Source organism: Curcuma longa, chromosome 5 (genome assembly GCF_044706935.1).
Source record: "Curcuma longa cultivar G26 ecotype Majalengka, Jawa Barat chromosome 5, ITB_CL_G26_1.1, whole genome shotgun sequence".
NCBI classification, from domain to species: Eukaryota; Viridiplantae; Streptophyta; class Magnoliopsida; order Zingiberales; family Zingiberaceae; genus Curcuma; species Curcuma longa.
In genome coordinates this window covers 4,692,511-4,705,696 of record NC_133865.1, presented here as the reverse complement: position 1 = coordinate 4,705,696, position 13,186 = coordinate 4,692,511, and the positions used below count along the sequence as shown (strand labels likewise).

At 37.1% G+C, this 13,186-nt stretch overlaps 1 protein-coding gene and 1 pseudogene across 1 annotated transcript in view; both read right to left on the bottom strand.

The window, feature by feature from the left end:
* Positions 1–13,186, bottom strand: part of LOC141829014 (uncharacterized) — a 36,282-nt gene that overhangs the window by 11,688 nt on the left and 11,408 nt on the right. The window contains exons 9-11 of the mRNA XM_074716422.1: positions 1,024–1,092; positions 816–887; positions 625–686 (exon numbers count right to left, since the gene is read on the bottom strand). Of these exons, the coding sequence (XP_074572523.1) occupies positions 625–686; positions 816–887; positions 1,024–1,092 (203 nt within the window). The remainder of the gene's footprint in view (positions 1–624; positions 687–815; positions 888–1,023; positions 1,093–13,186) is intronic.
* Positions 8,617–9,427, bottom strand: LOC141829082 (lysine histidine transporter-like 2; annotated as a pseudogene).

Genomic DNA, 13,186 nt, shown 5'->3' with positions numbered 1-13,186 from the left:
ATTTAGGTATTGAGGAGAATGATACTTTCATATTTGAAGGGTTTAAACAGATGAAAATACAAGAAAATTTTGCTACAAGTTGGAATTTCAGATAGTACCAAAGTTGCAGGTTTTGGTCCCTTGCTCCTAGACCAAGATAAAGTTCTTTGGAAGTTGCAACATGCCTCTATGAGGGACTTCGGGGCATTGAGATGTCACCCATGGAATGGCTTTGACACGTGTTAGAGATGTAGACACCGGTCAAATCAATAGGTGAGGATCATTAGTGTTTGTTGAGCTGAGGGATCATAAGATCTCATATAGTTGTTGAGAGAAAAAGAGAACACCAATCATCTTTAGGTTACTTGGGATAAGAAATTTTCATAGAATCAAATAGATAGAAGAGAGGTGAAAAGAGAAACGAACTGTTTCATTGCTGTAAAATGAGACTCGTAAAATTGTTTCATTGTTGTAAGATGAAACTCATAGAAAAATGAGAATAGTACAATGAAGACTAAACAAAATTCAATTGTCACTCCTCTTCACTGGTGCCTTGGAGCCCAAATTAATCATTGACATTATAGAGAATTACATAGAAAAAATTTTAAAAAGAAACATTTACCTACATAGGATAATAAAACTCACCTTGTGCTGCTTTTATCATTAATTACCGACTTTTCACAACTGGATCTCAATATCAAGGGATCCTGAAAATACAAAATCCTTGGAATGAGTTATTTATTTTTAGCAGGAAGTGGAGCAGCACATTATCCATTCTGACAATTGATTAGAAGAAATGAAAGGTATTACTAGCCAATAAAGGGAGTTAGGTCAACCTTGCTGGCAACAAAATTTTTGATATTTTCTTCTTCTCCCTTCATTTCATAAAGGTCGTCATCGTCTAGAATCTGTGACAGCAAAATAGAAGTTCACAGGCATATTAAGATGGATTTTAGAGCAGCTTCATAGGGGAAGAAAGCATGATGGTTTGCTAGCAATTAAAAGGAGAAGAAATTTTCTTATCAAACAGAACAGGCAAGATACCAGTGATGCTTGAGCCTTGAGATCTTCAATGTCGAAGTTCCATGCACTGACACCTCGTTGATACTCACTCTGTAAACATAGAATACAGCAGAAGATGATCAAAATTTGATAATGACTGAATATTAAATTTGAGACTTTTTAATAATACCATTCATATGCCTTTAAAAAGGAAGGCATCCATCCTTCAATTTTCTATGATATATCCTACATGATGATCCTTGCTACAAAAGAAATATTATTGGTTGTATGTATATTCCAACAACAACCAAGCATTATTCCACTACGTGAGATTGACTAAGTAGTTTATGTGTATTATGATTCTAAAATATTAATTTATAGACTAGGAAAAAATCAAGAATAATATTGAAAAATGCAGATTGCAGCCCCATTCCTAGTCAAGGAATACAAAAAATGATGAGGAAGCCACATGTCAAAGCTCATCTCCACCTATCCTAAGCACCTGTCCTAAGCAAAACAAGCATCTCTCCTCTCCTTAGCTGGCTACAAAACTCAATATTTTGAATTTAGAAGCAGAAAACAATGGAGGAAACTTTGCACAAAGCTCATCTTGACCAATCCACATGCCCGACCATGTCAATCGATACGGAATGGTGTTTTAAATTGTGACATGTTTGTATCAATGCTTGAATGGATTTCATTGCTACCTAGTTAAAGGGCGACTGTTTTTAACTACTGTTAGAAATTGAAAATTGTATTCTCTAAAGTCGTATAGTACATAGGATCCTGACTCCTTTTTATAGTTGATAACATAGACTTATTCTTCATAAAATATACTTTTTCAATAAAAAAAACTCTAAGCTATTATATCTCATAATTTATGAAATTATAACGTCATGATTTATGGAATGTTTTTAGCTTAATTTTTAAGGATATACATTATTATAAAAATATTTTTTCCCACACTCCCCATCAAGTTAGTGAATAAATATTTATTATTTCTAGCTTTGATACAATATTCGACGAGCTAACTTGCAGTTAAGTCTGCATTATTGTTCCCCTTCTTGTTCGATGGAGCATGATAGCACTTGTAACTTTTCTAAGTTGAGGAATAACCCAATATTTCAAGATAATCGGGCGCATCCCATTCTTTAGCATGTTCAATCATCATCTTTCCTGAATCCTTGTCTAGAATACACCAATGAATAGATACCTAAAGGCTTGTTAAAAATCAACCTTTTGACCACTTGTGACTACACAGCCACTTCTAAAAATTTGGTGCAAGACAAGAAACTAGCAAAAGAAAAGACAACCTGGTACACGAAGCTCCCACCAATGCGGGGTCCCAAGGAAAGGTCGAACCACATTAGGTCTATTATACACAATTTTATCTTACATTGCAAAAGGTTGTTTCTGCGACTCAAACTCGTGACCTTCAAATCACACGAGAGCAATTTTACCATTACATCAAGACTCCCCTTCACACAAAAAAAAAAAACTAGTGAAACACAGAAAAATCAACAATGAAGGTAGACCAACAAAGATAAAATCCAACTAGTTATAAAAGACTAATAAAAGGAATCCGGCCATGAATGTTGGTAAAATGAAAGAGAAAATTTGACAATGAAGACCGGGTCAAAGGGAAAATCCAACTACACAAGTTGCTAAAATAATTCAAGTAGAAAGGCTAATAAAAAGAAAAATCAGCATTAAAGGTCGAGGAAAATGGAAAAATAAAGGGGATTCCGACTACAAAGGCTGGTAGAAGGAAAAATCAGTAATAAAGGCTGAGCAAAAGCAAAAAGGGAAAAAAATTCTCAACTAACATTCGTAGGATTTGCAACTTCCACTTTTAGCTTCTTGCTTGCTTGTAGAATTTATTGCTTTCAGTGCAAAATACTGAAGCAATCTTAGAGAGTTAGAAAATCCAATACACCTTAGTTGGGACCTGAAGTTGTTGCATGAGCTGCTAATGAACTGCCAGCATTCACACAAGTGTCAACTTGACCAGCAGTAACAACCTCATTATTTGGCTCTACAATGGTGTTAAAATTAGCCCTTAGTGTCAATTCAAATTGAGCTGGACTCGAGTTGGACTCAAGTCAGCTCAGATTGTGTGAGACTCGAGTTGGACTCAAGTCACACAAGACAAAATTCGAATTTGATTAAAGGCTATCATGCATGGGATGCATGATAATTAAAAGCTGTTATAGAAGTCAATTTATCTGTTTCGTCTTCTTGGGTATTAGATACCGGATGTGCTTCTCACATTTGTACTAATGTGCAGGGCCTTCAAAAGACTAGATCATTGACTAAAGGCGAGGTGGACCTACGAGTAGGCAATGGAGCAAGAGTTGCCGCCATTGCTGTAGGAACATATACTTTGTCTTTGCCTACTGGGCTTATCCTCAAACTAGAAGATTGCTGTTATGTGCCTGCTTTAACTAAAAACATTATCTCTGTTTCTTGTTTAGACAAGAAAGGTTTTTCTTTTGTAATAAAGGACAAGTGTTGTTCTGTTTACTTAGAAGATATGTTTTATTGTAGTGCACATCTTGTGAATGGACTTTATCTTCTAGATCTTGAGACCCCAGTCTATAACATAAATACCAAACGGTTCAAATCTAATGATCTGAACCAAACATATCTCTGGCATTGTCGCTTGGGTCACATAAATGAGAGTCGCATATCCCAACTCCATAAGGATGGACTTTTGGACTCATTTGATTTTGAATCATATGAGGTATGCGAATCTTGTCTATTAGGCAAGATGACCAAGACTCCTTTTAGTGGACAAGGCGAAAGAGCTACTGATTTATTAGGACTCATACATACTGATGTATGTGGGCCTTTCAGTATAGCAGCTAGAGGAGGCTATCAGTACTTCATTACTTTTACTGATGATTTCAGTAGATATGGATATGTGTATCTTATGAGACACAAATCTGAATCCTTTGAAAAGTTCAAAGAATTCAAGAATGAAGTACAAAACCAACTTGGTAAGAGTATTAAGATGCTTCGATCAGATCGAGGTGGGGAATACCTTAGCCAAGAGTTTCGTGACTATCTAGTTGAGTTTGGGATTAGATCTCAACTCACTCCACCAGGAACACCACAGTGGAATGGTGTATCTGAAAGGAGAAATCGTACACTATTAGATATGGTACGATCCATGATGAGTCACACAGATCTTCCTCCTTCCTTTTGGGGATACGCTTTAGAGACGGCTGCTTTCACACTTAACCGCGTCCCATCTAAGGCAGTCATAAAGACACCATATGCGATATGGACTGGGAAGAGTCCCAAGATGTCTTTTATGAAGATTTGGGGTTGTGAGGCTTACGTTAGACGTCAAGTCTCAGAGAAACTAGGACCCAAATCAGATAAGTGCTATTTTGTAGGATATCCCAAGGAAACAAAGGGATATTACTTTTATAATCCCACACTAGGCAAAGTGTTTGTTGCTAGAGATGGCATTTTTCTAGAAAGAGAATTTATTTCTAGAAAAACTAGTGGGAGTCAAATTGATCTTGAAGAAGTTCAAGATACACAAATTAGCACTGAGACCTTGATGGACACCGAACAGGAACCTCAAAGTGTTGAGGATATGGTTGCACCACAAGGAGTTGTAGAGCAACAACCTGTTCAAGTAGACCATGCTCTACGCAGATCTGATAGGACACGTCGTCAACCTGAGAGGTATTCATTTCTCTTGTGTGACAACGATGATGTTGTGATAGTTGATCACAATGAGCCCACATCCTATCAAGAGGCTGTAATGAGCCCAGATTCTGAGAAATGGCTGGAGGCCATGAGATCCGAAATGGAATCCATGTACACTAACCAAGTATGGACTTTGGTTGAACCACCTGAGGGGATCAAACCCATTGGGTGTAAGTGGGTCTTTAAGAGAAAGACTGACATGGATGGACATCTGCATACCTATAAAGGGAGATTGGTGGCAAAAGGATTCAAGCAAATTCATGGTATTGACTATGAAGAAACCTTTTCACCAGTTGCGATGCTTAAATCCATTCGGATCATGCTTGCTATTGCAGCTTACCATGATTATGAGATCTGGCAGATGGATGTCAAAACCGCATTTCTGAATGGAAATCTTCTCGAGGATGTGTACATGACACAACCTGAGGGTTTTGTTGATCCAAAGAATGCTGGAAAGGTATGTAAGCTGCAAAAGTCCATTTATGGATTAAAGCAAGCTTCTAGAAGCTGGAATCTTCGATTCGATGATGCGATCAAATCGTTTGGTTTCATCAAGAATGAAGATGAACCTTGTGTCTACAAGAGGGTTAGTGGGAGCACAGTTGTATTTCTTATCTTGTATGTGGATGACATACTTCTCATTGGAAATGATATCCCTATACTAAAGTCTGTAAAGACTTGGCTTGGGAATTGTTTCTCAATGAAAGACTTAGGTGAAGCAGCCTATATTTTAGGCATTAAGATCTATAGAGATAGATCTAAGAGATTGCTTGGCTTAAGTCAGAGTACATATGTTGACAAGGTGCTTAATCGTTTTGCCATGCAGAATTCCAAGAAGGGATTTCTGCCAATGTCACATGGTGTGAGCCTTTCGAAGGCTCAATGCCCTTCTTCTAAGGAAGAAAGGGACCGCATGGATCAGATCCCTTATGCATCTGCTATAGGGTCTATCATGTACGCCATGCTATGCACTCGCCCTGATGTCTCGTATGCTTTGAGCATGACGAGCAGGTACCAGTCAGATCCAGGTGATAGTCACTGGACAGCCGTCAAGAATATTCTTAAGTACTTGAGAAGAACTAAAGAATATTTCTTGATATTTGGAGGCGATGAGGAGCTCGTTGTAAAGGGTTACAGCGATGCTAGCTTCCAAACGGACAAGGACGATTACAGATCGCAGTCAGGGTATGTCTTTTGTCTAAATGGTGGTGCTGTGAGCTGGAAGAGTTCAAAGCAAGCAACAGTTGCAGATTCTACTACAGAGGCCGAGTACATTGCTGCTTCAGATGCAGCAAAGGAGGCAGTTTGGATCAGAAAGTTTGTTTCTGAGCTTGGTGTAGTTCCTAGCATTGTGAGCCCTATAGAGCTTTATTGTGACAACAACGGGGCTATAGCACAGGCTAAGGAACCTCGTTCTCACCAGCGTTCCAAACATATACTACGGCGGTATCACCTCATTCGAGAGATCATCGATAGAGGAGATGTACGGATATGCAGAGTAGATACTGATGCTAACATTGCGGATCCCTTGACCAAGGCTTTAGCACAGAGGAAGCATGATGGTCACACTAGGTCACTGGGTCTTAGAGATTACAGTGATTGGCACTAGTGCTAGTGGGAGATTGTTAGTGTCAGCCCTTAGTGTCACTCATGAGATGATTGTATAAGGAACATATGTATCATATTCACTTAATAAAGGCAAGGTTTGCTTATTATATTTATTTCTTATCTGTGCTATATGAATAAATATAATAATGTCCTTGAGTAGTAGGTTCTTGTCTACAACATATCAATTGGTTGAATTGATAGTGAGAGATTGTAGACATATATAGAACACTACTCTTAACTATTCCTAGTCGAGCATTAATATGCAAGGACAATATTAATGCGTTAAGACTAGCATGTAGGTCAATTGATGACTTAATCTCACAAGTCATGGATATGTGATATCACGTTGACACATGGGTACATATTAGAGACTATGTACTGAATAGACCCGCCATGAGAATGTTTCATGGATCGTTATATGAGTGTCATAAACATTCTCATGTGACTATTGGTATGAATAGTCCTTAGACCTGAAGTCACTACGGTTCCCTACATAACGAGTTGCATACTTTGGCTTCGTCAAACGTCACCCGTAACAGGGTGACTATAAAGGCGATCACTGGGTATGCAATGAGTTATGCGGAGGGATGTGAGTGATGTAGATGGGATCTATCCCTTCCATATGACGGAAGCGATATCTATGGGCCCCTTGATAGAGTAGGACTACAGAAGTCATGATCATGCTTAAATAAGTCAATATGAGATATTGAGCTTATTTGATTGAGTAGTCTACTTGGAGATCAAGAAATTCATGATTGATAAGAGGATGACACGGTCTATGCCTCATTGATCAATCTAGATATCAAGGATAGAAGGACTGAGTCATACAAGATAGTAGTCACGGAAAGGTTGTGTCGGATCTCGACATTCTCGTCACTTGGGTAGCAATGATGTATTGCTAGATGCCGCTCATTGCTTATGTCTCTAAAATGGTTTTAGAGACATTGCCAACGTTACGAGAACCTATTGGGTCACACACTTAGAACATGTGATTTGGAGATGGTTCATGTGATGAATCATTAAGCCATTGGGTTGAGACTAATGTAGATTAGACTCATTGAGTGGGACTCAAGGAAGATTCATTGAGTTGGACTCAAAATGATTCGGATTACAGTGATTGACACTAGTGCTAGTGGGAGTGTTAAAATTAGCCCTTAGTGTCAATTCGGATTGAGTGGACTCGAGTTGGACTCGAGTTGGACTCAAGTCAACTCAGATTGTGTGAGACTCGAGTTGGACTCAAGTCACACAAGCCAAATTCGAATTTGATTAAAAGGTTATCATGCATGAGATGCATGATCATTAAAAAGCTGCATGATCTTCCTTAAAAGAAGAGAAAGATTGTCATGCATGAGATGCATGATCTTCATTAAAAGAGGAGAAAGATCTTCATGCATGAGATGCATGGGAATTAATAAAATATTAATTTCGGAATTAATATTATATTAATTTCCCCTTCATCCATTATATCTCATGGTGGGATATAAAAGAGGGTGAGAGGCTCTTGATGAAGGGGTTGTTGGATGCTCTTGCTCTTGCTCTTCTTCTTCTTCTTCTTCCCTTGGCCGAACCTTACTTTGTGGCTAGCACCACAGTTCGGTTCTTCTCCATTTCAGTGTTCGTGTGGATACCGTGGAGGCGCGAACACACTGATCGTGCTGAGATCCGACGACCTTGAAGGCAAAGAGTTGCTGTCGGGATTGCGAAGGGCACGCATCGAAGGTAAACTCGATTCTAGTAGGTAGAATCGTCAAACGAGTATGTTTTTCGCATGGATCTTCTGGAGGGATCCTGTTTTCCGCTGCGTTATATGCGGTTTAATCGGTTTTTCGCGCATATAGATCCCTACAGATAGTGCATACGGCGGCCAATCCATTCTTTGCCACCATTCAAGAATGCATTGTAGATGGAATTCATGCTTGCAATTAGCAACTGTGGATTTCACTTTCACAAGGCTTCTAGACATGCTGCAAGCATTATCACAAGCATCCTGGATGCCTCCTTCCACAAAGTTGCAGCTGATGATGGGTCGTTCTCCATCTTTGCATTAACATCCATAGGTAAGCCAAGGAGAGTCCAAGCAAGAATATAACAGGAAGGAGACGGGTGATGGAGCAAATACGTCCAATGATTCTTCTCCAAAGATTCTCTGTTAGATTCATAGTGTAGACAAGCCAGATGACCCCTTGGACATTAAGAGTCTCAATCACTTTCCATGCCTCAAGAACAGAGCAGCACTTTGCAATCAACCCTCTTCTGAAGTGTGATTAGAATGTTGTCATCGACAGCATTGCCAAAAGTCCCCTACCCAATAGTGACAAAAGGCGTAGCAAATAAGTTATGCACAAGAACGTCCTCCCACATTGGCCTCTTTGAAGGCTTTTCGGAGGTCAAAGGTATTGTTGTCTGGATCTCAATAATGACATTGTGCCCTAGATATGAGGAGACATCTCCCAACGTGCTAAGGAAGTTAAAAGAAAATTCTTAATTTGGTTGTAACCTTTTAGCTAAAATTCACGTGCCTCCCTTTGTTTATTAATGCAACCCAGGCAATGGTTGAGTATATAAGGGACCTCACTACGATAGCCAAGGAGATTTCGGAGATGAAATTAAAGTTATGAAGTTGAGCGAGCACAAATTGCATGAAGGCAAAGATCATGATAATGTAGGAAAGCTTGATGTTGCTGCTATTAGGGCAAAAGACTTCATGGAATTTCTTCAATGACTTGTCAGTGACCATGTAAACGATGTTACGCCCACCTTGACTAAGAGTTGTTGTGGAACTATGATCAGAGCCCATGCTTTTCCCCGAACACTTGTTGCTCAAGCTTGTAGTAGCGATTGAACTGCTTGCCGAGAACCATGTTGTGCATCTCCACCATTTGCCATAAGATGTATAGAGTGATGATCCACTATGTCAAGAGTATTGCAACACTAGGTCCCCATCCAAGCTCTGAAAAGGCATGAGGGAGGCTGAGGATGTTGGAGTCGATCATGGCGATGACATTATCGTAGGGAGAGTACCACCACTTGGCATCCTAGAAGGAGATGACTAGAAGCTAATCCTCATTGGCGTTTTGCTTCTCCAACATTGCTAGTTGATATGCACCGTCATGCTACTCCATGATTAGACAACAGATTAGATCATGTTTAAAATTTCATATCGTGTCGGATGAATCAGAAGAAATTTACGATTCCATCCACCACCCAACACCGACACTGCGGGCCACCACGAGGTCATAGAGGTGCCGCAATCCTATATTTTTTCCCTTTTTTTAAAAAAATATTTTTTGTATTTTTCATTTTTTTTAATATTTAAGTTTAAATTTTTAGTTTTTGTATCATCACGGCACAATACGGTATAAAAAATGTATCATTCTGGATTACAATTGAAACTTCAATACGAGTCAAAATTTTAAACCATAGATTAGATTAACTCAACCGATGGATTAATGAACTCGACTAATGCTATTGGAATATAGGATCATGGAAGTTATTGTCGCCTTTAATACCAGGCGTTGTCATTTGGCTTAATCAAAACTTTGCCTCAATCACACCTCTCCATCCATTGCGATCAAGATGAGAGAGGAGGCTAGTATTAGCAGTCCTTCAATGGCTGCAAAAGGAGAGTCCTTCAATGGATACAAAAGGAGAGATGGTTAGAGTTTAGAGACATAACTACGATTTGGAGAGATGGCTAGGGTTTGCTATGATACCATATTGGAAATTGAAAATTATATTAACTCTAACATCCTCTAATAGATGTGATCATAACCCTTGTATAGATTAATAACACGATTTATTCTTCATAAAATAACACACTTTTTCAATAAAAAAAATGCATTGCTATTATATCCCATAATTTATAAAATCATAATCTAGTTATAAATCATGTTTTCCCGCTACATTTGTTCCTAGGTACAACTAATTGAATACTTAATCTTGCTTAACTTACTAAATATTTGGTTTCTATCAATTAAAGGTGTAACAAATGATTAATTAAAGGTTTTAAATGATATATGTTTTTATGCTAATTTAGGTAGGTCAAAGAGCATGTTGTGATGACTGTTTAGCTATGACTCATGTTCAAATGAGGAAAGGAAAGATTTGTTGGTCAATCAATCTTAGATCGTAGTGTCAACTATTAGATGGTTCAATGTAGGAATCATGGTTCTTATGAACTCAGTTTGTTTGGATGATGATGATTAGGTTGTTGTTTAACATTTCAGATAATTGACCAAGTGATCCCTGTTAAGTGGGTGAAGATGCTGCAAAAGTGTTAATTGCATAAATGTCTAAGTTAAATGTCTAAGTGGATTGATATGCCTTTGTTTTTTTAATACTAGTTTTGTAGAAGAAACCCAACTTTTTAAACAAACTCTCGATTGGTTTGATATGTTTACTAACGACTAGTTGTGTTCCCTTTTAGTAGCCAGAGCATTATTTAGTTGAACCTATAACCCCCTCTTCCCTTGGAATCATCTCCTTCTGATCTTTGTTAGATAGGGAAGCGATTGGATCCATTGCATATAAAAATTAAATGATAAATGCATTTTATGCCTTTGTTTATTTAGCGCTAGAGTTTTAGAGAAACCCAACTTTTGTAAACAAGCCCCTGATTGGTTTGATTCAGCTAGACTAAATTAAGAATAGTAGTGTGCTTTCATAGTAGCCAGAGCATTATTTAGTTGAAAATGAAGATTTTGCATATATCATATTTGTTATAATCCAATTGGGTTAGGTTCTAGAAACTATCTTGTGACAAAAAGATTATCATGCACATTACCTCCAATGTTGCCTTCTGGGAGGATGAAACATAACAACAACTAATTTTGTATCCCACTAAATGGATCTCCTAGTATATCATTATTTATATTTAAATAATTTTATTTTATCATTGTTAACCAAGTTTTCTTTAGTCTCCCTTTTTTTCGATTAATGTGTATTTGTTATAGTCTCACATCGTCTAACTGAGATATTTATTTGTCGTTTAAGTACATGTTCATACATCTTAAATGTATCTTTCGGAGTTTTCTCTTACTAGGCGCAGCCCTAACTTTCAATTTAATATTCTCATTTTTGCCTTGTATATCCTCATATGTTCGCACATCCATCTTAACATCCTCATCTCTGTGACTCTCATCTTCTGCTCGTGCCCTTGATTCGTATCCTAATATTCAACTCCATATATCATAGCAAGTCTAACCATTATTTTGTAAAACTTCCCTTTAAGCTTTAGATGTATCTCATGATCACAAAGAATATAAAGAATACATGACGCCCTCCCATTTCAACTAGGATAAAACCTACATAGAATGAAATTTTGCTAAAGAGATGCAAAAGTAATAAAAAAAATCTTCTATTAGTTTTAATATGTAATAACCAATTACGATTATCCAACCAAGTCTTTGAGATATTAATCACTACATAGATAACAAACTGGGGCATATATCTTTGAACCAGTTTGAGAGAGCATTGAGGTCTAACTTGAAAATACATTAATGTATCGACTTATCTTTGTGAATATGTCATGTAGTATAATATATGGGTAGAAGGGGAGCTATGGATTTTAACCTGCTGAATAATGAGAATTCGCATGAGAGTAGGGACATAAGCATTTCAATGTGCTGCTCCAAGCACCAAAAGTACTTTGAAATACTAGGATTTAAGCTTCAAACGAGCATGATGGAGGGGGAGGGCATTTTTATATGGGGTTTACAGGAAATATGTGACAACAACATGAACAAAGAATGGAAACAATGCATGCGATCTTCTGCTCCATGAAAAGATCACATTTCTGAAATGGCCATGGCTTGGAGATGGAAGGATTCTCAGGAAATATTTGATATAGGGATAACATATGAATGTGCTTTTGTGAAACCTACAGTGCATACAAGAAGAGATAAATCAATTGGGAAAAGACGGTGCTTAAAAATTTAAAAGTAATTAAGTCAAACCTCGAAACTAAGATGTTTGATAATGGTTAATTGAATCCATGATATTGTGCTTAAGCAAAATATATAAAACAGAAGAATTAGCCAAGGATTAAAGTATCATTCCGTTTCAAAGTTTAGGTCCAGGCCAAATTAATATGGTTCTCGCACCATGTTGCACAAACAATCAATATTGCTTTAGAAGGCATCAAAAGCGTGCACTGAGATGAATTTAGATGAGTTTTACACCTTTAACACCCTTCCCTTAGTTTATTTCCTTCTAAAAAGATATAGCAATTAAATAGTTCATTGGATTAAAATTTTGTTGTATTAGACCACACTAAGCCAACCCCACTTAGTGGAATAAGGCTTTAGTTGTTTTTGTTGTAGACCACACTAATATTCATCATAATTTGTCATGTATTACAGTATCTTGAAATGATTTTAGATATCTTGTTCTTTTACTTAGATTTTTTTACTTATAACAATACAATATTAATTAGATTTTTTAATTTAAAATGAAAATATTTTACTCTTTTTTACTTAAATATGTGTCACATAAGTTTTAACCCTATAATCTTCTTTCACTTGTCTATTTTTCAAAATAAGATTATGACAACTAGATGATAAATTGAATAAAGTTTGGAGAAACTAGTTATAAAATATATCAAACATTAATTTAATTCATATTGATGTGTGTCATTATGTGCTGAACGTCGACACAGTATCATAATAATTGGTATGATCTAAGCAGCATGAGATAGATTATCTATGTTGATAGTGGATTTTGTTAATTTAATGGGATGGTAAATTTTAACTGTCATTCAACATAGCAGAAGCTTTCAAACCATGGAATTAGCAACCTATTAGTCACATTTATGAATTGAACTTGCACTTTTCTGTGTATTCCAGATAAATTAAGTTGAATATGTGCATTTGAC